This window comes from Argiope bruennichi, chromosome 4 (genome assembly GCF_947563725.1).
Source record: "Argiope bruennichi chromosome 4, qqArgBrue1.1, whole genome shotgun sequence".
Lineage (NCBI taxonomy): Eukaryota > Metazoa > Arthropoda > Arachnida > Araneae > Araneidae > Argiope > Argiope bruennichi.
In genome coordinates, this window is record NC_079154.1 from 142967778 (window position 1) to 142995560 (window position 27783).

At 30.6% G+C, this 27783-nt stretch overlaps 2 protein-coding genes across 5 annotated transcripts in view; one reads left to right on the plus strand and one right to left on the minus strand.

Annotated features, from left to right (window-relative positions):
- Positions 1-227: 227 nt before the first annotated feature.
- Positions 228-27783, minus strand: part of LOC129966899 (galectin-6-like) — a 36385-nt gene continuing 8829 nt past the window's right edge. The window contains exons 1-8 of one of the 3 annotated variants that reach the window (XM_056081508.1): positions 17221-17462; positions 16256-16344; positions 14450-14651; positions 12541-12666; positions 9252-9326; positions 7722-7910; positions 6479-6567; positions 228-1096 (exon numbers count right to left, since the gene is read on the minus strand). In XM_056081508.1, the coding sequence (XP_055937483.1) occupies positions 769-1096; positions 6479-6567; positions 7722-7910; positions 9252-9326; positions 12541-12666; positions 14450-14651; positions 16256-16344; positions 17221-17286 (1164 nt within the window). In that variant the 5' untranslated portion in view covers positions 17287-17462 and the 3' untranslated portion in view covers positions 228-768. Of the gene's footprint in view, positions 1097-6478; positions 6568-7721; positions 7911-9251; positions 9327-12540; positions 12667-14449; positions 14652-16255; positions 16345-17220; positions 17463-27783 lie in introns of those variants that run through there. The other 2 variants (XM_056081509.1, XM_056081510.1) reach the window with 2 other exon arrangements.
- Positions 19519-26750, plus strand: LOC129966898 (uncharacterized). Of its 2 annotated transcripts, none has more exons than XR_008784309.1 (2): positions 19519-19872; positions 25274-26750. XR_008784309.1 is itself a non-coding variant. In XM_056081507.1 (2 exons), the coding sequence occupies exons 1-2, from the start codon at positions 20877-20879 to the stop codon at positions 25605-25607; spliced, it is 2361 nt and encodes a 786-aa protein (XP_055937482.1). In that variant the 5' UTR covers positions 20190-20876; the 3' UTR covers positions 25608-26747. The 2 variants fall into 2 exon arrangements, 1 of the variants encoding a protein (XP_055937482.1); XM_056081507.1 differs by lacking the exon at positions 19519-19872 and adding an exon at positions 20190-22903 and having other exon boundaries at positions 25274-26747.

A 27783-nucleotide genomic window follows, 5' to 3' on the forward strand; every position in this document is an offset into this window, starting at 1 on the left:
TTTTTCATTGATGGAATATTCGAAAATCACACAAAACCATTAAGGAGAAATTTTTCTGCCAATTATGCTAACAGATATTTTAGACTATTAAATCTTAGGATAGGTACATCCATTGGTGAAAGCTCATAAATGCTAATGTTCAAATTAAAAAAAAAAACAGAAAAATTGAAAAACAGACATTTTTTTTAATGAATTTATGAATGCTCAACTCATTAAATCAACAGAAATTATTATTCCAAATTATTTTGTTTTATTGAAAATTATCACAACAATATCACATTTCAAAAAATGGCTGCACTGTAAATGTGCAATCTATCTTATAATTTATTGATTATAAAAAATACTGAAAATTTTTTAAGAACTGGAAAGTGCACTAAAAGATAAGCCGTTTTTACATTCGTCTTAAAACTCTCACAGTATAAAACAATTCTATTTATTAAAATTAGAAAAGCTACAATTTGACATAACAGGGGATTTGCATCAATGTAGATGAGCTTCATAATAGAAATATGCATATAGGAAACAGTTGAATGGCACCATTTAAAGAGATGACAGAAAATGATACTAACATTTAATTCCCTATGTTTTTATAATTATGTAGAAAAATAATTTAATTTCTGTAAAACTAAGATGAGCTGCTAAGTACTCTTAAAGGCACAGCTCAGAATTAAGTTCTGGTTCAGGAAATGCTCCACATTAAATGCATTTCCATTACAAAATAATAAAAATTAATTTCTAAAAAAAATTAAGGTCTCAAAAGGCACTTTTTTAAGCGAAACGAATAGAAGAAACGATGACGTCGTTCTCGATGTAGAGGGTATCGAACCGATCCAAAGGCTTGAGGCGGTGTCGGAATTCGACGAAGTGTTGGCCATTGACGGCCACCATGAACTTTTCGAACTCGACCCGGATAATGAGGTCGAAGTTGACAGAGGGTTGGAAGGGGAAGTGCGCAACGAGGTTCTCTTCGGCAGCCCAGGTGTTGTTGCATCGGCTGTTGCGCACCACGGAGCGGCTGAAAAAGCGGACGTCAAAGTGGAAAGCAATGTCTGGAGGCGGGTAGGGAGCTGTACCATTCTGAAAGTTGATGGTGAACCTAAAGAACAAAATGTTTGTGATGCTATCTGGCATAAACACAGATTCATTCCAAATGATATTCAGGTAACATAAATGCACGATGCAAGTTATTAACGGATATTTCATAGCTTCTATGCTTTGATGAGATATTTATTCTTAAACACTAATTCTGAAAGATAACGAATACATTACAGAAATATATAATTTACTAATGTGTGGAAATACAAAATTAATCCAACATCTCAAATAAGTCACAATCCATCTTCCCTCCCCCCCTCCTCCCATTGAGAAAAATTATTCTTAATATACTAGAAGTAGATAAAAAAAATTGTAATACTTTATCTAATCTTTAAATATTTTGAATTACATTGTCGAAATATAATATGGAATATTATAAGCATGCTTCACTGCATTATATCGAATATTACTTCATCTGAACTAAGTTTCTGTCTCTGCTTTCAAACTAAAATATATGTTATGTAAAATTCACGCTTTCAGGCAATTTTTTAAACATACTGTTACGAAAAATCTGACCAGTGTCTGTATACAGTGAAAAGTCTGTCAAGCCTCATAACGATGCTTTATCCCCCCCCCCAAAAAAAAAACAAGAAAATTCCGATTGCAAAAGAGAGCCGAAGGATACAGAAAAAGAACACTTGCAGAAATTAACAACACACAAGCAACAATCGCTATTAAACAATCGGAAAGGCATAAGAAAGAACTTGCTGGTGATCAACACTTCATGTGTGCGCCTCCGTTGAATAGCTCCTATGACAAGGCATCAGAAGATCTAGAAGTATCCCGCATCTTGGCTTCCAAAAGAAAAATTCCTACTTATTAGAGAATTTTCATTTTTGTCGCCAGGCCCAGAGGATTTTTTTTACTTCACTTTTTCCGAACATTCATTAAAATATCTGTAGAACGCTCTTCTTCACTAGAACATCAAGTGAGCAGAAAAGGAATTTACAGATTCTTAACAAGCATGCACAAATACTATCTCTAAGAACTGTGAATCGAAAATACGGACTACATATCCGATTTTGCTTCCTTGTTTCTAGAGCAAGTTTATTTATAAGTACAGAAATTTTTGCAATATTATAATTGCCTTATTGCATTTTGAAAAGAAAGGAAAAGACAAAAACAATTCTATTGCTTTAATTTGTTGGGCTGGTATTCCAAACCATACCGTAACATAGACACTCGGATATCAGAAAGGATAAAGGGAGAGTCGAAGACAAAGTTTCAAGAGCTGAAATAAAACGCCATTCACCTCAAATGAAAAGTGCAAAAAAAACCTTTTCAGATCAAAATCTACATTATTCTCGAAAAATTCATATTTATCGAAGAAACAGTTTTTGAAAAATGCCTGAACATTTTTCCAAATTCACTGACTGAAAAAAGTTATTCTAATTATTCTACAATTTTAGATGGTATTAAGATGGCTGATTTTCTAAAAATCGTGAAAACTAAGGTTGAAAAAATAAATCTTAACCTGGTGCTTGAAAAGAATTTAATAGTAGGTAGTTCGAAGATGAATCTAGACTTCATAACTGAGACAAAAAATGAACCTAAAGTCTAGTTTTCCCAGTTTTTTTCACTTGGAATCGACCATTATAATCTGTCATCTGAAAACGTTAAGCAATACCTTTGGAATACAATTTTTTTCTTCTGTCCAATGATTTGGATTGCTCATAGATATATTTTCGAAAATTGCCAAAAAAGAAAAAAAAAGTTTACTTTTGCCCATTAGGTCAGAACATAATTTAATTATAAAGTTTAATATAACTTACAACTTATCATGGATATTCAATGACTCAATGTATAAATTGATTTAATATTTATAACTTTCCCATTTAAAATTTTCTTCTTAGATTCATAGTCTTGTCTTTACTTCCCTCATTCGGGAAACATATGGTAGCTTCTTTTGACCCTCTCAATCATACAAAGCTATTAAATTTCTGCTACGCATCTTTCCCAATTCAAATCTTTAAAAAAACCCCGCATGCAGCAGTCTTTGAAAAGCTGTATAGTATGATCCTATTAGCTTCAACTCCCCATTCTAAACATATTTTTTCTTGGGGAAATGACTTCTAAATAACTTTTTTTGCAAATGTATGTACTTTAATTAAACAAAGATGTCAACATATTTAAAATGGACTTTATTTTACTAACCACAAAATAATAGCTTCTCAATGCGGACACAATTCTAAATTTAAGGTCTTAAGATTAAGACAAAAGTAATTAAGATTAAGTAAAAGTTAATTATTTCTCCACATCCTTATTGCTTGAAAGGCGTTTTTCCATAACCTAATGGTTTTTTTCTTTTTTTTTTTAAAGTCGAATTTTCCAGAAATTAATGCAGAAATTATTTTGAAAATTTTATAGTTGTAATATTCTATGTAACATGTATTCAAGGGGAATTGCAAAATTTTCACCCAATTTTTAAAAGAATAATGGCTTTTTTTTTTTTTTTTTTCAAATTTGTACTTTTTTAGAAATTTTCTCTTGATTTAATTAAGCTATGATAACATTCAAAAGGACAATTTATTGGTCTTTTCAATAATTACAGCTTTTAAAATTAAAATTTTCCTCTCACATAATATATGCAAGTGTTCTGAGATGTGAATGTTCGGGAGTAAAGCACCTGGGGGAGTTGATGTGAGAGAGAAAGATTTAAATATGATTTTAGCATAAAATTGTTATATACAACAAAAAAAATACATTTCTGTTTAAAAAAAATTTCTATTTTAAACTTTATTCTATTTCTATTTTGTGCTTTTATATTTTAAAAAGAAATATATATTTTTTTCATGTTAATACACTGCTTGGGTTTCATGCAAATAGCTGCAGCTTCTAAACATGGACTTTGTAAATTCTAAACTTATGCTTAAATAAACTTTTTAGTATCTTATCTTATACTGAGTCCCTAATTGAAATTCCATCACACTATTTTTAAAAAAATCCATAATCAGTCATAATATATAAAGTTAAATTCTAAATTTTGAAGAAAAAAAAATTGATTGTAAATAATACATAAAAGCTTCCTACTTCATTTCCAAAACATAATTAAACATATTAAGTAAAATAATTTCAACAATATTGAAGAAATGTAACAATAGATGACAAATTTATCACTTTCTTTCATGTATTGGGTTTCCCTTCAAAGTTCAAAAAATTCCACAAAATATTGGATAGTACATAGTATGATTAGTAATAAATGGTAGCTAGTTTTTACATTTCTAATTACCTGTCCCTTCCTTTCCATCATCCAGTTACAAAAATTATGCTTTTATGGCTCCTACTCTTTAGTGAAATATGCAAAGCATGCATATATCTATACTTATAATACTTATAATAAAGCTCAATGTGTGTGTGTTGGCGCTCTACAGGCCAGACCATTCAACCTACAGCTACCAAATTTGGCACGTGTATACCTTGGAGGCCGGGAATGTGCACCTGGGGGTTATTTTTTCGAATTTTTAATTAGAATTTTATTTATTTAAAAATTAAGCGAAATTTTGGCGTGTTTCTAACTATAACTTCCGAAAATATTACCGCACAAAAAAGATTTTTACATGAAGTTAAAGATCAAAAATTTATCTTTTAAATGATACCAATGTTTTAACCTTAAAATTAAATTTCTATTTTTAATGAAAATTTAATTCTTTTCATTAGGTACACCATACCAATAGTTATATTTAAAAATTTTTGTTTAAGCTAAGACAAAAGATCATTATGATTTTATTTCTATTGTGCCATTAACCTATAGGACGTATCATGTATGTCCTATACTCATTACGTTTAATGCTAATAAAGGGAGACAAAGAGTAACACAATTCACCAATGATACAGATAGCCAGCTGCACATCCTAGTCCTTCAATTGATTTTAACCACTGTCCAAGAATTCTAAAACATCTATGTCTCTATAACAAATAAAACAACCATTCCCATTTCTAGGATCTGACTAGTTAAAAAGGCAGGATACTTATGGTTATGCTGTTAACATCAAAATCAACCCTTCTAAATACTGTTTAAACAACAACAAAAAATTCAGAGTATGTAAGAATACACATGGTAAAATGGATGGGAACCTCTCAGGCTGTCTAAATTTTCTATCAGTGTTTTAAATCAACTTTTATTTCATGCAAAAATTAATTACTGACCCTTTGTGATCCATATCTGCAGGTGCAAGTTAATTTCACACAACATGCTCCATTTGAAAAAAGCAATCCAGATGAATATATAATCCTATGGCAAAACTCCTTAATTTTGTCCAATTAAATATTGAAGCCATTTGGCCAGGTGCAAAAACACAAAAATTATTACGAGTGCAATAGTGTTTTTTTTTGCACTGTTAGTATCATTGCTGAAAAGTAAGGAATGTGGCGAGGAAAATGAAGACACAAGAATTTTGTTAATATTTCTATTAGAAGCTGGAATCCAGGCACTAAAATTTGATACTTTTTTTTTTATGGAGATATAAGAATTAATTTCCTTTTTGAAGTGTCACTGCCTCGTTAGAGGTACATATATTATTGCTTTTATTAAACTAATAATTTGATGTTTGTATTTTCATTATTGACTTTTTAATTGTATTAATTTTGTGTATGCTTTGACTATCTGTATTTTAGGTGCTTTTGTAGAATAAAGCATCATTATACATTATCCATCTTGTCAGACTTCTTGAATTGCACACACCAGACCGTTTTCTATAACAATATTATTACAACAAAAAAGAGCCATGTCATAAATTATGAAGGAAGTCAAGATATTCATACTGATTAAGAAAACTTTAAATTACTCTCCTTAGTCTATTTTCCTCCTAATCCCCACCTCCTTTGTATCAGCAAGTTTTTGTCTTTTTCTTGTACCAAGATAGAAGTGGTTAGGTTAAGCAACTTTCTATAACCTAACCAATTCTATCTGGTAGATTACTAGTAGTTAATTCCATAAATATTCTAAATAAATAGCAAATCTTACCAGCTGAAAATTTGAAAAAGGGGAGGGGAAATCGCTTTCCTTTCTTCCTCTGAAATCCCCATCTTTAAACATCTTGGATTTTCCTCAGCCCTACTGTAATGGTTAATAGACAGAGGAAATGTGTTTTGACCATTTCCACTATTACACTGAATTTCCCAAACCCAGATTTTTTAAGAAAAATTTATAAGTTTCTGGACTTAACTATGAATTCAACTTAAAACAAAAAAATACAACAATCAGTCAACATTTTGCACTGCAAACTAAAAATGGGACAAAATGGATAGCAAATGTTTTTAACAAAAATTCTTACGAGCTTCTAAATTTTAACACTTTAATGTAAATACAGTATATTATATATATATATGGGCAGACAGATTTTTAATTTTTCAGCTTGGTAGAACATTTTTAAAGTAAACATACCTATGAGCACTTGCAGAGGGTCGCCCACTGATATAAATCATCATACCTGATTTTAAACCACCATAAATAGGATATGCATATGGTATAGGCTGCAAAAATAATATCAATCATATTAGTATTTTAAACACTAATCTAATAATAGCATCATTTTGTTAGATTTTATAATGTAAATTGAATAATGTGAAATACATTTCAATTTTTTTTATACTATAGAATTAAATTGTAATGTTACAAATCCATATATTTTTAGAATAAGATTGTAATAATTATCAATCATCATCATAATTATCATCAATATATCAATAAAATCAAAATATTTGAAATTTATAACATTACAAGAGTAAAATTTAAATATGGAGTTAAATATTATTGAACCCCAAAATATTTGGAGATGAAATGTTCACATATTAATGAAATGCATTTATAGTCTTATTTTAAATCCATGGACTAGTTTTATTTTCATGACTTCAACTTTAGTATAAACAAGGTGCCCTTGATAACCAGCTGTTTTAATAGGAATATTGGTTACACTTAATTTTAATTAAATCTTTTATATACGACTTTTATCCTAATACTACTCTCTATATTAGCATTTTAAAGCATCAAATTGTGATAGATATTAGAGGCCTTATTTAATTTTCTTCACACTTATATGCATTTCATTTCACTCACAAGTATTTATTTTTTTTAATTTATAAACTATTTCTATACAAATAAAACATTGTGCTTATTTTCATACAAAAAGTGACCAAAAAAAAAAAAAAAAAAAGAAAGAAAGAAAGAAAAGAAAAGCATCCTGGACAAAAAAAAAAAATTAAAAATTATATGTACAGATAAATTTTTTCATTCAAATTTTATTTTTATTGGAAGTATATAGGGGGAAAAAAAACTATTGTAATCAACAAAATCTTTTATGCTTTAGAACTCCTTAAGCCAAAAAACAAATTTGAAACTATGTCAATGTAGAAGAGATCAAAAATGCCACAAGTCAGAATGCAATTTGTAACAGATCTGTATTAAAATCCTTCACTTGCCTAAATGCTATAACGTTAATCAAAAATTTAAGGAGCTAAATGGTTAAAACTAGATAGAGTTAATAGAAAGTACTTTTTCAAAATCTTAATTTTTGTCTGCATACAATGAAATTGTATAAGCAAACAATATGAAAATATATGAGAAAAATACTCCTACTTTTTAAAGTATAACATGAGTTTTGAATTAAAAAACTAAGATGAATTCTTACTGGATTATAGACAGGTGCCAAGTTAGATCCCCCTGGAATGTAACCTGGAAGTTGTTCAGGCGGTGGGATGACACATGTTGTGGTAGGAGGAAAAGATGGATAAGCAGGAATAGTGCAAGTGCCTGGATTGGAAGGAACTGACGGGAAGGATGGAATGGAAGGAACTGGGCAGATTCCAGGCCCGACTCCCTGAAAGAGAAGTTATAAAACATATAGTTGTTTATTCTTTCGTTATCATCAATTTTTCCCAATAAAAAAAACACATTATAAAGCATAATATAAAAGACAGATTATTCCTGAATATTTAAATTTATTGCTTCCACTTTTATCACAAACCAACCTTAGAATGATCAAAATAAAATTAAAATTATCACATTTTTAGTAAACATATTGATCACTAAACACAGTAATTTTTGCATCATCTGGGACAGAAGGTATTGCTTTTGATGAGAGGCAAAACCAGTTTCTTCCCATGTTAAGCTTCGATTTGATTAGTAATAAGCACAGGTGCTCTATTCAATAGGAACTAATTGGATGAATAATAATAATTAAAAAAAATAGAACAGAAAAGAAACAAATAGGTCATGACTGAAAAAAATGATCAAATAAAAGAAAAGGCCTGCTTTTAACAAAATATTTTGCCTCAATTAAGCCAAATAAATACAATGTAAGGCACTAATTGAACACATTTAAAATAATTCATTAAAGTTTTGGGTTCTCATTTGATTATCTATTAAATGTAACTTTTATTTTATATTTAAAAATGTAGCCATGCAAGCAGCTTGACATGCCCAGAACCCCAGATGATGTTTTAGGAATAATAAAAGAAAATGCAAGACAAAGTAGAGGAATGATAATGTTTATTTTTAACCTTTTCTTTCAGATACATCTTTAGTTACCATAATGATGAATTAAAAAAGTGAAACTGGCATGGAAATTTATATTGCCAGGATACTAAAAAAACATGAAAATCTGCTCTTCATGAACATTTTAATAGATTTAAATTTGTTTGATCAAATCAATTTTCTTTTGCTACAAAATCATTTTATTAAAACAAACCATAGGAAAGGGTTTGGATTCTTAAATGAATTACATTTGAGGAAAAGAAATTTATCATTAAACTGAAGAAGTAATAAAAAATGAATTATTTTCAATTAAATAAATTCGGAAATATTACCATGTAGATTGCATAAATAACTATCCTTTAAAGAGAACTCAATTTGCATGGATCTTTCAATTTGGTCTTTATAACTTCCAGCTCAAGTAGATGATTTAGTAGTTACGTAATAATTTAAGCATAGATAATAAACTTTGCTGACATAAATGGCTTCCCTAAATATAAATTTATAAAAGTTTTTCTTTGATTCCTTTATTCAACTGTGATCATATACAGATCCTTATTTATTCACTATTTATTTTTTAAGTTTACTCAAAAAGTCACAAAAATCATAGAAGATGAAAAAGTTTTTCATTCCACAACTTTATATGACTGCTCATGGAAATGTATAAAATAACAAATTAGTAACCTACAGGCATAAATCCAGGGTCGACTTTGGCAGCTGGACAGATAGCAATAGGAGGAGGATTGTAAGGTGAAGGTCGATACTGGAGAAGGAAAATATTCCAAAGTTAATTGGTTCCAATTATTGAAGTGGCCCAACATAAAAAAAATGATATTTTATATTCTTTAAAAAAAGCAATGCATGCAGAAGACATTAAAATTTGTAGACCTGAAATAAAATTTTTGTACAATATGAAGAAATATTTAATTATTTGAAAGCAGACCACATATATAGATTTTCTCAATTTATGATTGAGTTCCATTCCCACTGACGAGTTATAAATCAAGCTTGCCACAAATCAGATTTGTATTTTTCATTGCTATTTCCATTCAAAAAGATTTTGAAAAATGTAGGGGAGACTGGTTATTTGGCACCAGGGACAAGTTGGCTAACAGCGCAGTTAAAAGCCATTAGATGGCAATAGAAGTAGGAACAGAATGAACAGGAGGTTTGACTTCATATGCTCAGAGGCTATTTCATTTTGATCTAAAGACACTAGAGGTCAAACTTTTTTTTTTTTTTTTTGCTTCAAAAATCAATATTTACCACTCGCTTGATTGTCTTCTATATTAGCATAATATTTTGGCTAATACATGTTTCAAGCAATGTGAAAAGAGCATTTTTGTACTTTAATCAATACGAAACAGATTCCTCAAGTATCTAAGAAACATTCAACCAGATACCAGAGTAAGAAAATAAAAGTCTTCAAGTATTCATTTCCTCAATAAAAATAAAGAATCTCAAACAATTGCTTTTTCTTACAAAAATGCAACCTTGCAAGGTTTTAATTACAACTACGATGAAAGGTTCTATTGAAAAAAAACCCCAATACATTACATTTTGAAATTTTAATGATCAAACAATGAAGTGCTTTTTAACTAACATATTTATGATATTTGGTTTCACAGAAGAAAAAAAGAGTACTTAAAACTATACATATATAAAGTAGCAGGTATGGGAACTGTCAATTATTTAACTAAAATATCACTGCACATGTTTTAATATTTTGATCTGATATGAATTATTTCATGTGCTTTTATAATGCATGAATGTACTTTACAAATAAAGGAAGTTATTTAGTAATACTGAGCTACTATATATCTTGATACAAAAGTACTGCTTCTTTTATTATGCAAGATGAGCATTCAGATTGTATTGTGAAAAAGTCGATCTAAAACCTTGCAGTAAAAGTTTAATATGCTTTTTAGAATTTATTAACTTCTACAAAAGAAAAATAATAATCTTGGTGACATCAAAACCTCATTACCTAAGTTATTTTATATTTTTCGAGCATAGGTCATTAAAATTTCTTAAATATAATAAAAAACACAATTAATGTCATTAATGGTTGTATACACATCGATTTTGCTGTCACTTTTTTTTTTTTTTCACTTTCCTCCTTTTGCAGGGAGTGGTGTGCCCAAAGGAGAATACAGCAAACTGTATGTAAGAAAATCTTTTGAAGTAATTGCATAAATTGTTTGTGACAACAGCAGTAATTATGAATATTTTAGGTTTGTAGATACTTTTATTCTTGCTCTAGGTAATTTGAAATATTTAAATTGTTAAATATACAAAATATAGTATATTTACTACAAAAGTTCTAAATTAAATCTTATAAATATAAATAATTGCAAAATAAGAACTATTACAATTTAATTCAATTAAGAATAAATATTATCTAATTAAAATGTTAAAAATAAATATTTACAATTAAATTTTATTAATTAATAGGATGAAAAATATAAAATAAAAAAATTATTTGGCATGAAAGCATGTAGAAGTCTGTATCAACCCCCCCCCCCATGCATATTCAAGGAAATGTGCAAACAGCATTCAGGTGCTAGTTATGATGCAATATGACTTTAAGGAGTGGAAAAAGCAATTTAACCTTATTTAAAATAATAGCATATTAAAAGAGCATTCATATTTACACACTTTCATGCTCTTTAATTGTAAATCACACAAAATTAAAGTCTTGGGAGAAACAAAGCACAAAACATTTCTGTTATCATGATACTCATACTTTAATGATTTCCCAACAAAAAAGCATTAAAAAGCAAGATTAATTTTTTTTATTTATTCATTTTTCCCATTTGGGAATCAACTACTGCAGATTTTTCTGCCTTCAGTTTCATGAAGCTAATCATTAACAAATAAGGCATGACCTTTTTGTATGGTCTAACATACATTTTAAACTATTTTACTTTCAGTGAACATATATGAAAATAGTTCCAATATATCACTGAATGCATTAAAAGACAAATGTAATGCAACAAATTTTAATGACCATATAAATTCAGCTTTAAATTGTTGTTCTTGAATCAAGAAGTTCGTAATCAGTTTATTTTCGGACATTCAATTTGATGTTTTCAGATTTGACGTGTCATCCTTCCCTGTATTCCTCTTATCCAACATCAATGAACTGGCAGGCAGTCATGTACATTTTCTTCTTTTGATATGACTGTTAAATGCCTGTTTCCCATATTGTTTAGGCTTATTACCTTCTTTCAAAGCAAGCATATACAACAAATGGATTTTGTGGTACTTCACAAACTCATTCAGTAAAATCAGGTTCAATTCTTTTATCTACCCATTTCATATTAAATATGGATTTTGAGCAGCTTATTATTTAAAAAATAATTCTCTACTCTACTCTGAATAAGCTTGCAGTTTCTCAAATAATAAATAAACAATTCAATAAACTCAAATATGGTAGACTAAACACTACTGTGCTACTTCCATAGATTGAATGTTCCTACCAGAGAAATGTAATAAATTCTTTCATGGAATTACAGAAGTCTTATGTACACTCATTAGAATTAGCAATTTGATTCACTCATTCATTAAAAATAGAAATTTAATTAAGTCTTATGACACTCATTGCAATTAGCAATTTGAGAATCTTAGGGGAAAAGAACAATCATCTCACAAATTGAAACTGAAATGATCTATATAGAAAATAAAAAGGGGTGAACTACATTGCACAATCGTGAATGGTTTTGTTCCTATCTATGACTATGACCTTTTCTTCTTGCAATCTTTAGAAATCAAGATTTTTTTTAGATGGGAAAAAAAAAAAGCTATCAAACTTTAAAAATTCCTTGTATTTTCATGAAAATTTTTAAATTTCGATGCATTTTCTAATTTTTTAGATGATTTTTCTTTGTGTTTTCTCAGTTCTCCCAGTGGCAACCCTTCCAACCTAAATCAAACAGATAAAAATCATTTTCCAGTTGATTGCCAAAGTTACTTACAGGGTTCATTCTATCTATAAATTCAATCTTATGGATTTGGACGGAACCATCAATGGAAACGGAATTGACTCGTTCCATTGGAAGTCTGTGATTGAACTCCCAACAATGCTGACCATTAACAGCTATCTATTAAAAACAAAAACATAAAATGTGTTTTGTCAATTGATTATAGTTAAAAATACTAAAATGATCACAAACAGACATAAATAAAAAATTTAACAAAACAGCGATGATATTATTGAATATTAGATATATTCTCTACCATCAATACAGATGAAATTCAGTAAGTATTTTGTTGATTTACAGAACAAAGCACTAAACCTAGAGCTATTAAATTCAGCACTCAGTACTTTGGAAAAAAGGAATGTGTATCTAAAAAACTCTTTATTAAATTTTATTCAAGAAATAAACCAAATTTTGAAGTTAATGATTTCTAAAAGAATGATTGCACGGAAATTATTTTTGCATTCTTCAAATATATAAACATTTATCTTTGTAAAAGTACTATACCATATTGGACTATGGCAAGTCTAATTTTTATGGATTTCTTTTTCTTTTTAATTATCAGGATTTGTGGTCAAAGCCCTTGCAAAACAAATAAATAAGATACGGAAGGAAGGAAAGGAGATGAACAGCATTAATTATATGAAATGACAACTTGCTTTTTGTTTTGTCTTTTAATTTATCCCAATTTTCTTTTAGTATTCTTTCTAATAATATATTTCTTTCAAGCAAATCATATTAAATCTATTTTTTATTTCTTATATTTGAATACTTTATTTGATTTAAACAATCAAATTTAATAAGATGAGCATTAATTAGGAAACACCTTCAAAAGCAAGCAAAAAATTTGTTTTTAATTTGAATATATCCTTTTTAAATTTTGTTAGTTGACTGCAGCAATTATATTTTTATGACATTTTAAAAGTTATTCAATATGAAAATTAATCTTTAGATATCAATAGTGGTGGATAATAATGATGTGGGCAATGATAAAAAAAAAAAAAAAAATACTGTTGAAATATGTTTACTAATATCAGCTGTACTTGCCTACTTAGCTTTTGAAAAACGATTTTATCAAATATAATATTACTTAAGATTCAAAAATAATTATATTGTGTAATGAAATTACTGACTCTCATAATTACTCCAGTGCACTAAGAAATTATTCAATGCTTTTATGTGCTTCCCCCACCCCGTCTGTAGAAAATGGACTGGTTACGAGATACTTTGTTGTATCTTTCTTGTATCTGGCAACTTTATGAGCACTTCTGTTTTTCAATTTTTATGTTTTTGATGTAATGTTTTTTGTGCGTCGTAGTCTCAGACGTTCATGAATGAAATTAGATGCAGTTAAAATAGTATGTGATGTAGATTAAAAGCTTTAGTAAGTTTTTGAAGAGCATCGAGTTTTATATACTACATCACACGAGTATTGAGAATTAGGAATATTGATCCATAATAGAGTTTGAAGATCGATATCCGACACCCTCTTTTTTCAAATAGGAAACTGCTTCCATCTAAGGAACAGAAGGGGAGAAAATGGCAAATTCTAGAACTATATTGAACCAAAATGTACTGTAAATTTTTATCCTATTTTTCTAGTCACTTTTCTATTCTTGATTAGAATTAGATACATAAGGCAATACATTGTAAAAACACTCTTCTAAACCACGTTTCGAAAATAAATGTTACATTTACAACTTACATAATACCAGGAAATATGCATAATAATTAAAAAAAGTATAGTACTATAGTAAAATCATCAAAAAATTTAATATTCATAAAAAGTTTTAATCATACATGAAACAGTCAAGTCAACAAATAAGTTTGGCTACGTTTAATAAGACTGAAATATATAGATTGTATATAGAATGTTTTGAAATATATATATATATTGCATACTTACACGATAACAGCCGATTTCTGCCATAATCATCAATGTAAAATCCCGACCAGCAGAAAACGGAAAACTTCCTTGCCTTTCTTCAATACTCCAACAACCTCTCTCATAGCTATTGCGGACAACACAGTGTTGGTCAAATCTACAACTAATGTGCAGAGCTCGATCTGAAGAAGGATCAAATCCAGTATTCAAATTTACCTCAAACCTGAAAATGGAAAGCAATAGAAAGATAAAAATCTCAGATAAAAAAATTAAATACAAAAAATTATGAAATAATTTCCTTTAAATTATTCTTTTTTATTTCCAAATAAAATTAAAATAAACTTTTAAAAGGTAGCAAGAAATTTTTTTCCAAAAAATATTCTATATAGAGCAAGTAAAAATCAATCATAATCAGCAGAACTATCTTGTAAAATACTTTTTTTTTTTTGTTTCATTTATTGGATTATTTCAGTGTAATTTATTATTGGATTATTTTAGTGAACCAATAAATTTGTCTCAGCATATATTATAATGCATCTAGATTAATGCATTAAATTCCATTTGTATCTAAATGAATAAAAGAAATATCCTATTAATCCAAAAGAATTCGTTTGGATACTGTGACATTTAATCACACCCCCATAAAAAATTTTTTTTGTTACATTATAAAAATAATATTTAAACTGATGCAATTAAAGTATTAAATTAATTTGCCTCATACTTTAGGAATAACTGTCACTTTCAAGACCATAATATTTCATAACCATTACAACCAGATAAATTAATTGAAATTTAAAATATTTCTTCAGTGACATTATTTTTAGTTGTTATACATTTGCATAATGTTAAATGAAAGCCACATATTCAACCTTCAATTTGACATTCAGCTTTTATTTTTATGTGTAATCTTTCCTTTCAGTTAGATACTATTAAACAGACTTTTCCATTCAGTATATAAGAGATACAGATATTATAATATTATTAATATTTCGCTCACTCTACAAATTTAATCTGCAGGTCTTCAAATTATCAAATAAAAATATATAATTTTTTGCACTGTCCTATAACTAAGAGTGACATTGGGTCTATTTAAAAAAGTCAGATAAGTATCACCATTCAAAGTCTGACATAAGTGATATATATATTAATAAAAAAACAAAATGAACAGAGAATAAAATATACTGACATTAATATACAACAGAAATTCCATAACAATTTAATGTCTATAACAAGGTGTGCTGGCCAAATTCCTTACTAATATAAATGTAACCACATTAATAATTTGGTCCCTAATATTTTTATAAAGGAATTAATTCCATTTATAACAATAACAGAGAAGATATTTTTTTCTCTAATATTATTGCAATGGTATAATTTCTTCTATGAAATTGGTAAAGAAACAGTATTTTTAATTTATGGGATAACAATTATATTTTTATGAAAAGCATCCTTGTAATAGCTTATATGAAACACTATATATAAGTAATTATTTAGATGTACATATATTCTACATTTAAATAAAAAATATTTTTGTAAAAATTGCATATGGTAACAAAAAAAATCATAATCAACACTGAATATTATAAAATGATTTACAAAACAAATCAAACTAATGAGTCATGTTTTTTTTTTTTTTTTTTAAAAGAAAGCCAAACACAATTTTAATTAATCTTGCAATGTTCATAAAGATTGAAATTTCTGCCTTCTATCAGAATACTTATTTTTACTTGCTTATAGCATAATTTCACTGTCTTTTCATTGCATATTTCAGCTTTTATTTACATACCAGTTATTACTTACAAAAAACCACCACAAAATAATTTTTACCTATGAGCCCCATATGGAACTGAGCCACTAATTTCAATCATCTTTCCATCATATATTCCACCAGGAATTCCTCCTTGATAGGGTATGGTCTAAGATATAAAAAAAAAAAAAAAAAAAAAAGAAGAAACATTGATTAAATATGTCTATTGAAAGTACGGTTAATTTCACAAATATCTTTTCAGTGTATAATATTATTTCACACCTTTATTTTTCTGGAGAATAATACATTCTATTTATCATTTCGTGAATATTAAATAACAACTGCTACATTTTTCTTAATGCAGCTTTCATATCCGCATAGTCATAAATTATATAAATAAACAGAAACAGAAAATTAATCTATTTTTTGAAACACAATACATGATTCCCTAGACAGCTGACAGATACAATGAGTTTTTCAGAAAAATGCAATCAAATTGTAGAAGTAAAATATTTAAATACAAAATTAAAACTTGTGACTGATAAAGTATTGCTAGTTATCATTTATGACAAAAAAAGAAGGGAAAGGCAGATTTTTTTTTCGTAAATACTAACTGAAACTCCACAGTGAAGACAATTTTAAATTGTATTAACTAAGAAGAGAAGAAAAGTCAGCGGCACTAAAAAGCATATATATAACAGAAGTTGAAGGAAAATAATCTCAATATTTCAGACAAAGATCTGCATTTATTCTGAAATATGATCTGAATTATGAAAAGAAAAAAAATTTATAACAAAATGAATGATTTGCGTAACCAAAATTTACCTACTATATTATGGCATTCCAATGCCAACAGAGTTAAATTATGCTAAAAAAATATAACGAGATATTTGATTTTGTAATTCAAAACATTATCTGCTGGGAAGCAAGAAATTTTTACAACAAAGAGAATGTATCTTTTTAAGAACAAAAATGCAAATTTTATCGGCTTGTACTATTTTCCACCCCATATTAAGAAATAAATTTAAATATAATAGAAATTTACCACATTGTAAACTACTGCATCTGGATTGGGATAGAAAGGTTGATACATATCACCCACAATTTCCATCACAACAAAAATATTAAAACCACAATAATGGGTAGCGAATTAATCAAGTACAGTTCAAAAGGTGTTACTATAACATGAAGCTCATCGAAATGATAAGTGCATGATGAATTCTTCGCTTTCTGTTTACATTGCAACTGAAGTCGGCTGATACTGCTATCTTAAGCAATCTATTATCACGTGGATACTCGGCGGAATCGAATCCACACCCGTTGTTTGTTGTGAAATTCTCAGAGGAAGTAAAAGCTTCGAACTCACTAGCAATTATGTTTGAAAAATTCTTAGTAAATCAAATAACTTCTGATAGTTTTTTATTAATATTTATAATTAACATGTCTGTTTTTCATGTCTACTTTTTGAATATATTTTGTTTTCGAAAAATTAAGGATAAACAGTTCCAGTATGGAGATAGATTTAAAAACAAACAAACCAAAAAAAAAAAAAAAAAAAAAAAAGGAAGGCAAAGACGCACTTGCTCATTGATCCAGCTTATACAATTTCTTGATTGCAGCAAAGGTTTAAAGTTGAAGCATTAGTTACTGTACTTGAAGCCGGCCATAAGCTGATTGGACTGAATGCTTCTAATAGGACTCCGAAATTAAGGGGCCTCGTGACATAAACGCATCCTACCGACTCCTCAATTATTTATTAGATCGACTTACCAGGATAGATTATAAAGGCACCCACACCTTAAGCGCAATTACCAGAGGGCCCAAAATAAAATTTAAGAATTTCAGTTACCACACCATGTTTTGATGAATCTCTACGTTTTAGAATTTCCCAAGTTTGATCGTAAATAAATGAAATTGTGCCTGTCTGCTACCGAAGACAATTACTCATAAGAGTATCGATAATAAAGTTGGAATGCTGTCTTAACCCGAAGATTGCAAATCTCAATCAAATTTTAAACGAGATCCATCTAATGTATATAGTATGTTTATCGTGCACACATGAATATAATAACCCACGAAACGTGACCTATTACATGAATGAATTAGTATATGGTTTTAGAGTCAGAATTATAGATCAGTATCAAATTTTCAACTTAATTAATTAAATAATAGACTATCTGTCAGTCTATCTACTTGTGGATACTCGAAAATTATAACGCAAACGAATGAAATTTAACATCTAGTATCGTCACTAAAATTATAGATCTGTACCCAACCGACAAAAAAAAAAAAAAAATGTTGAAAATTCATTTTGGTTTTTCTTTATTGAAATAATGACGTTCAATATTGCATTAGTCTACAAAAATGTCTAGGGTACGATATTCCCAGCAGTTTTCTCTTAACATTAAATCATTACATTTTTAAAAATTAAAATTTTTAATCGGAATTGTTTCGTTTCCCACCTCCAAAGGCTGATCGAACTGTCAAATCTCCAATTTTTAAAAAATTCATTCTTTAAATTTAAATTAAAAAATAAATGATGACTTATTTTGAGCAAAAGTGGAACAAACGTTTTTGCAGCAGCTGTTAATGATAATGACCTTGCCAATTTTATTTATCCATTGCCGATTTTGTAAAAGAAAAAAAAAATGTGACATCATTACAAATGTAAGACAAACAGATGACTAATGCAGTAATATTTCCTTTATCGCATTCATAATCACATTACGTGGCGTAGAGAAGTAGTAGGTACCCATGTCATATCATATTTTTTTTATCCGCAATCATTATCAGTGGTTTAATACGTATAGACAGCCACCAGGGCATGACATTTTTTCCCTGCCTTATGATTTTCCATTTCATATACAGGGTGTTGCCGAATTCGACCGACAAATTCAGAAGGTGATAGGAGGCATCAAGAAGATAAAGAATCACCATACAACATGGGGTCCCAAACGACGTTTAGGGGGTGAAAATCACTAAAATATAAGCAGTCGGCAAACTTTTGGAAACTGTAAAAAAATAATAACAAAATAACAAAAGGTGTTTCAACTATGAATTTTTTTAAGTGAAAGCACATTCTTAAAGGCTATTTTTCAAGTAAGTAACATGCCGATTTAATGAACCAGGGGGTCGTAAATTATTGAAAACAAAAAAGTAGTTTAGAACTCTTATCTGCAAAAATATTAAAACTTTAAGAAAAATAAAAGCTTCAAATTTTAAGGAATTTTATACTCTTTCATTTGATATAATTCTGTAGTGTGAAAACTGAGGAGGTTTTAAGATATTCAAGAAAAACTAAAATGTTTGCAGGAAACATCGCTGTAACATCGGTGTTCCGTCTTAGAGACGCCTTTCCCCTATTCCAGCTGTAGTCATCAGGAAACCGGCGCATGCGCAGTTTCTGTTGAACTTTGATACGCTTCTTTTTTATTACTTTATGATTCAGAATTTTGTAATGCCTAATGAGAGATGTAACGGATGTGTTTCCTGTTGCTGTGTGTGCGCGTGCTTTTGTGATGTTATGTTAATGTGCTTTAGTTGTCTTCGTCAGTAGCTGCTTTATGTATAATAAATGGAAAAAAGACAGATCAGGTCCCTTTTATTTGATTACCCACGAGCATTTTGGCGCCCAACGTGGGGCCTGATCTAATGGAAAAGCAGCTATGAAGATCGAAAGGAATCAGTAACCAGAAAGGTGAGCGAATATTTTCCTTTATTTAAGAGAAACTCGGACATTTAAAATAATTTAATTTCATGGATTGGAATGTCTGAAGTTAAAAGGAATGAATGTAACAATATAGTGAAATTTGATTTTTATATTTGAAGTTGAATTTTTGTTACATATTGATACTATATTCGCTTTAAAGATATTGATTACTGATAGAATACTATTGAAATATTGATTGATAATGCATGAATAAATCTAAAATTGATATTGAAATTTGATGTATTAGAAATACAATTTTAATTTGGAGTTTTTGAATATTAAATATAAGAACGATGGATGAACTTTCTAAATTGAGAAAAACCAGAGGTTTGAATAGATCTTCAGTTACAAAGTACATTAACAAGATTAATAGCGATTTGGAAGAGAAAATAGATTCTTTTACCACCAAAGATTTGCAAGAAGCCTTAAATTATTTGAATATATCGTCTACACAGTTAAAAGACTATGATAAACTTATACAAAATCTAATCAAAGATGATAAGGAATTCGAAACCGAAATTGAGTCGGCTTTCGAATACAATGAAAAAATTATAGTTTGTTTGTCCAAGTTATCAGCGCAATTAAAATGTTTACAAGACGAATCAGAGCGCCAATCAATATCATCAAATGTTTCTTTATTAGGCGCTACAGGAAATCCTAATTTAGATGCAATAAACAACACTCAGGAAAGTTCAGCCATCGTACCTGTAAACGAATATAATTTTAAGACCATAAAATTGCCTAAACTTACAATTGAAAAATATTATGGAGACCCCTGTTGCTGGTTAGAATTTTGGAATCAATTTCAAAATTCTATTGATAATAACAAATATCTGTCAAAAATAGATAAATTCTCATATTTAAAGTCACTATTAGGGGGTGCGGCCGCGATTGCGGTTAATGGCTTTGCGCTCTCAGACGAGAATTATGATCAGGCTTTAAAATTGTTGAAACAAAGATTTGGCAGAGAAGAACTCGTTATTAACGCACACATGTCAAAATTACTAAATCTTGTACCAGTAACTGATTCAAATAATATTTATGGTCTTAGGAAGTTGTATGATACCGTAGAGATAAACTTAAGAAGTTTAGAATCATTAAAAGTTACTTCAGAGATGTATGGGCATTTACTCTATCCCATTTTAATTAAATTGATTCCCGAAGATCTTGTCCTTGAATTTAATAGAAAAAAAGTTGATAATTCAGTGAAGTTCGAATTTAATGTAACTGAATTACTAAATTTTTTAAGAATTGAAATTGAATGTAGAGAATCCTCTGCGTTTATGCATACCGCAAAAGGCGATAAACGCAAAGAAAATTTGCTCCCGAAAGCGAAACAGAATCCTTTCAACAAACTCAGTCGAAACACAGCTACCTCGCATGATATATTGCGAAGTCCAAGGTCAAGCGCAAAACCGAAAGATCTTCAATGTTTTTCCGCGTCAGCATTAAACGAAAATTGTTTATATTGTAAAGGTGAGCATCAATCGGAGTTATGTTCTGAAACCGACTTAGAAACGAAACTCGGTGTTTTAAAACAAGATGGCAGATGTTTTTTATGCTTGAAGCCAAAACATCGAGTTAATGAATGCCGCCAGAGAAGATATTTGACATGTGAAATATGTGGTAAGAAGCATAATAAATCTATTTGCTCTCAAGCAGAATCTAATACACCCGATTTGAATAAAGATAATAAGAACGTAATTACCGCAATTTCACATTACGATAAAAACAAAACAAACTTTTCTCGCGGTAATATATTTCTTCAAACATGTGCAGCCCTAGTACGCAATGATGAAACAAACGAATTTGAAACAGTACGACTAATGTTAGATAATGGAAGTATGAGAACATTTATAACACGTGAAGTTTCAGAAAAATTAAAGTTAAAAGTAATAAGAAAAGAATCTTTATCGGTATACTCTTTTGGCGCTAAACAAGCAAAGGAACATTCTTACAATATAGTGAGAGTAGAATTAAAAAACCGTGAGGATCCCTCTTTACGTATTGAAGTAGAAACTTTGGTTACAGAAAACATTTCAGCCACTACTCTTCATGTACCTAACAACAATATTACTAAAACGTACTATAAATTGAAGCATTTACAGCTAGCTGATAATAGAGGCAAGAATATCTCAATATTAATTGGTGTAGATTATTATTATGAAATCGTTTCAGGCAGAATAAAAAGATTAAACAACAAACTGGTAGCGACTGAAACAATTTTTGGATGGTGCTTGCAAGGTCACGTGGGTTTATCAAATGACTTAATGACCATGAAGATTGTAGTGGATGAAAAGGATATTTCGGACCAACTTAAACAATTTTGGGATCTTGAGAATTTAGGGGTAGAAGGGGTTGAAGAGGATGATTTCGAAAAACATACTGTAGATAAAGAAATTATGAAACAATTTGAAGAAAATATTGTTTATCAAAATAAAAGATATACTGTAAAGTTTCCTTGGAAAACAAATATGAAAGAATATTTAGCTAATAACTTTGAAGTGGCTAAAAGGAGGTTTTCGCATTTAAAATCAAAATTTATTAAAGATAATTCGTTGTTTTTAGATTATAAAGCTGTTATTGAAGATCATTTAAAAGAAGGTATCATTAAGAAAGTTATAACATGTGAAGAAAAACCTTCATTCTATTTGCCTCACAGGGCGGTATTAAGGGAAGATAAAACTACCACTCGTTTGAGAGTGGTATTTGACGCAAGTTCTCATGCGAAAGGACAGTTGTCGTTAAATGATTGTTTACATACTGGTATCAATCTCATTCCAGATCTTTTTGAGATTTTAATAGGTTTTAGAGAACAGGCTGTTGCCATAACTGCCGACATAAAGAAGGCCTTTCTGCAAATACAGATTGCCGAAGAAGATCAGAATTATACTAGTTTCTTCTGGACGGAAGATCCGGAAAAGGAAGAAGAGGAAATTTTCAAGATGACTCGAGTTCTTTTCGGTGTCAAATCAAGCCCCTTCCTCCTTGCAGCTACAATCCAATACCATCTAAAGAGGTATGTAGAACAATTTTCTAATACCTGTCAAATGCTAGGAAAATCATTGTATGTCGACGATTTAATCTGTAGCCAAAGAGACTTTGATTCAGCTTTTAAAATAAGCCTAGAATGTTATAACATCTTTAAAGAAGCGAGCATGGAATTAAGGAAATGGAAAACTAACTCAGTTGAGCTTCGTGATAAATGGAGAGAGGCAGGTTTAGAAACAGATGAAGAAAAATATTCAATTAATGATAACTCTGCTTTAACTCCTTGTAAAGTGCTAGGATTGGCCTGGGATTCCGATTTAGATATATTCCAGTTTGACACTCGAAGCTTAGAGAAATTCCTGTCTAAAAAGATAAATTCCAAACGATATGTTCTTCAAGTAGCTGGACGCATTTTTGATCCAGTGGGATTTTTAGGACCTTTTACCATCAAGATAAAATGTCTAATACAGGATATTTGGTGCTTGGGATTAGACTGGGATGACCCTCTCCCGAAAACACTGACCACTAAAATAAATGAATGGTGCGAAGAAATAAAAAATTTGCATCTTATTAAAATACCTAGATATTTTTTCGCCGAAGCGAAAACCACTGAAATAGTTGAAGCTCAACTACATTGTTTCTCCGACGCCTCTAAGAGGGCATATGGAACTGTAGCGTACATTAGAGTCTTATTGAAAAACGGGGAAATCAAATCAAATTTGGTCGCTTCAAAAAGTAGAGTAGCCCCTCTAAAGACACTTTCGATCCCAAGATTAGAACTAATGGGTGCTCTTTTAGCAGCAAGACTAGGCTGTAAAATAGTTAAGTGCATTAACTTTCCTGTTACACGATTCTTCTGGACTGACTCTTCAATTGTTTACTATTGGATGAAGGGTGACCCTGAAAGATTTAAAGTGTTCGTAAAAAACAGAATTAAAGAAATCCAAAATATAACCAATCCCACTGAATGGAATCACACTCCTGGAACTGATAATCCGGCTGATCTAATATCAAGAGGGTTAACGGTACATGAACTGAGAAACTCTAACTTCTGGTGGCATGGGCCAAATTGGTTGTTAAAAAATGAATGTAAATGGCCTAAATTAGCTAAAATAAATAATGAGACAAATATCAAAGAAGACGCAGACAATTTAGAATTGAAAAAGAATGTTCTAATAAGTTCTACAATAGCAAAAGTAAATCCATTAAATGATGATTTGATTAAAAGATATTCTTCTTTCAGCAAATTAATAAGAGTAACTGCATGGTGTTTAAGATTCTTACATAATTGTAAATCAGCTCTGCAAAACAGAAAGAAAGATCATTTAAATGTAAAAGAATTACAAATTGCTACAAAATCTTTAATAAAAATTATACAAATGAGAGAGTTTGAATTTGAAATAAATTGTCTAAAAAGGAATAAAGTTCTTCCAAAGAATAATCCCCTTCTGAATTTAAATGTATTCTTAGATAATGATGAACTTTTAAGAGTAGGCGGAAGATTAAAATTTTCTGATCTTCCAGATACACAAAAATTTCCTCTACTCTTACCAAAGAAACACCATTTCACAGATACACTTATAGAATACTTTCATAAAAAAGCACTCCACTCCGGTGTTCAAACTACTCTGTATTTAATTAGACAGCAATACTAGATACCAGCTGGTCAAGCCAAAGTAAAAAGTGTAATCAAAAGATGCTTAACCTGTTTTAGAGTAAAAAATAAAACTATTCAACAGATGATGGGCGATTTACCAAGAGATCGAGTTATCCCATCTCGACCATTTGAAAAGGTGGGACTCGATTTCGCTGGTCCCATAATTACTAAACCTAATCTAAAAAGATCTAGGGTGACTTTAAAATCATACATTGCAATTTTCATATGTTTTAGTACAAGAGCTACTCATTTTGAAGTAGTGCCTGATTTGACTACTGAGAGTTTTTTAGCTTGTCTTAGGAGATTCATAGCTAGGCGGTCAAAACCCTCAATCATATGGAGTGATAATGCCACTAATTTTAAGGGCGCACAAAATATTTTGGATTCTCTGCTAAAAGCATGCAAATCGGATTCCGTGCAAAGATTTTGTGCCAAGGAAGGTATAGTGTGGAACTTCATACCTCCAGCATCTCCTCACTTCGGTGGATTATGGGAGGCAAATATTGGAGCTATGAAACGGATCTTGTTGAAGGTGACTAAATCAACAGTGTTGACTTTTGAAGAGCTTACTACGCTGGTGACACAGATTGAAGCAGTTTTGAATTCAAGACCACTGTGTCCTCTTTCTGCCGATCCAGCTGATATTCAACCTTTGACACCTGGCCATTTTTTGGTGGGAGCACCACTGTTGTCAATACCAGAACCCAGTGATTCCTTGACTAACATTTCTTTATCTTCTAGATGGTCTCTCATCCAGTCTCTTAGATCCAAATTTTGGAAAAGATGGAGTCAAGAATATCTCAACTCCTTGCAGTCTCGAGCTAAATGGAAACTACCTGAACTGAACATCAAACCCGGACAGCTGGTACTCCTGAAGGATAATAGCAAGAGCCCCATGGAATGGAACTTGGCCCGAATTGAAAGGACATATCCTGGAACAGATGGACTAGTCCGTGTCGCAGACATCAGAACCCCTAAAGGAATTTTTCGGCGAAGTATCAACAGACTCTGCCCACTCCCTTTCGAAGAAGGTGTTGGACAACTGTCCAACGGGGGCCGGGATGTTCCGTCTTAGAGACGCCTTTCCCCTATTCCAGCTGTAGTCATCAGGAAACCGGCGCATGCGCAGTTTCTGTTGAACTTTGATACGCTTCTTTTTTATTACTTTATGATTCAGAATTTTGTAATGCCTAATGAGAGATGTAACGGATGTGTTTCCTGTTGCTGTGTGTGCGCGTGCTTTTGTGATGTTATGTTAATGTGCTTTAGTTGTCTTCGTCAGTAGCTGCTTTATGTATAATAAATGGAAAAAAGACAGATCAGGTCCCTTTTATTTGATTACCCACGAACAATCGGTACCGATGTTTGGAGAGAGTTTTGCCAAATTCTAAAGGTAAATTTAGAGAAGTGATAGTAGGTATTAAGGAGATGAAAAATTATCATAAAACATAGAGTCGCAGGAGACGTTTATTCTGTGAAAATCGCAAAAACAGACATCGAAGAGACAATTAGCCTGACGAAGAGAATGGCCCTAAGAATGCAAGGATATAGAACAAGGTAGTCGACAAAAAGAAGCTTTCTCGTATTTAAATTTTCCATGCGTTCTCGGAATATAAAAGCAGCGAGCACTGCAGAATTGATGGTTCGAAGAATATAAAAGCAGCTTGTATTCATTAAAGAGCAGTGCAGAATTGATAGTCGATAAGTTTCATTCGCAAACAACATGTCAGATTTCACGAACGACGAATATGAATTTAATTTACGACCGAGCGGATGGTAATGCACGGCTATCACAAAGAATATACCAATAGCAATATCTAAGTAGGCTCTGTCCACACCACAGCACCTTTGCAAATATTATAGACGGTTGCGGGTGACAGAATCCTTCAAAATAACGAGGCCAAATGCAGGGCCCGAACGCCTCAATGGCGCAAAGTACCTTGTTTTCTTGCAGCATGTCCTTCCGAATTTACTGCAGGAAATACCGGCCATTGCACGCCAGAACATGTGTTTAATTCATGATGGTGCACCAGCGCATTTTTTTAATTATGTGCGTAACTACCTAGATGATACATATCCTGGGAGGTGGATTGGATGTGGCGGACCTGTTGATTGGCCTCCACGTTCCCCGGACCACAATCCCTTGGATTTCTTCTGCTGGGACCACATGAAATCTTTTGTTTATCAGGCACCTTTGGATACAGTGGAAGATCTTATAGCACGGATCGTCGTCGCTGCTGAAGAAATCTCAAGCTTTGTTTGAATATGGTTTGGTATGTTTGAATAGCAAATAAATTTTCACCGTCATTTACGACTTTATATTTCTTTGAAAATTCTTCTCTACTTGATGCCTACTACTCCTTAGAATTTTGCAATACCTTCTGTAAATATTAGTGCCGATGTTGCAGCGATGTTTCCCGGCAAACATTTTTGTTTTTGTGGAATATCTTAAAACCTCCTCAGTTTCCACACTACAGACTTATATCAAATGAAAGAGTATAAAATTCCTTATATTTTCAAGCTTTTATTTTTCTTAAAGTTTTAACATTTTCGCAGATAAGGGTTCTAAACTACTTTTTCATTTTCAATAATTTAGGAACGCCTGGTTCATCAAATCAGCATGTTACTTACATGAAAAATTGCATTTAAGAATGTGCTTTCACTTAAAAAAGATTCATAGTTGAAACACCATTTGTCATTTTTTTTTATTAATTTTTTTACAGTTTCCAAAAGTTCGCCGACTCCCTATATTTTTGAGATTTCCACCCCCTAAACGACTTTTGGGGCCCCATGTTGTATGGCGATTCTTTATCATCTTGATGCCAACTATCACCCCTCTGAATTTGCCTGTCGAATTCGGCAACACCCTGTATATATATAAATGAACTAATGTTTTATCCTGATGGTGCCCCATAAGTCAAGCGACTGAACCATCAACTCCTTCTCCCTTTACCCTCCGATTTAAAAGCCATTGATGGCATTAATTGGTTATGCAATTATGCAAAATAATTACCTCTTCTCCTTTACGCTCAAAACGACCATTCTTACGCTATTAAGTAATGATATTTGCATTAAAAGCGTATATTCGATCTGAATCTTATTTTAATTCTTTTTTTATAATATGTAAATAATTTTAACTTCATTTAATCAACTGTGCATTTAAAAATGTTTTAAACAGATAAATATAATATTTCTCAGACCTTGTCCAGGTCAATATGACTGAACATCCATGACAGTATAGAGAGGGGGAA

Excerpts from the sequence above, each read along its gene's own strand:
- LOC129966898 (XM_056081507.1), top strand. The coding sequence starts at position 20,877 with ATGTCAAAATTACTAAATCTTGTACCAGTAACTGATTCAAATAATATT. Across the intron at positions 22,904-25,273 it reads ATCCAATACCATCTAAAGAG|ATGGTCTCTCATCCAGTCTC; the intron begins GTATGTAGAACA and ends TTTATCTTCTAG.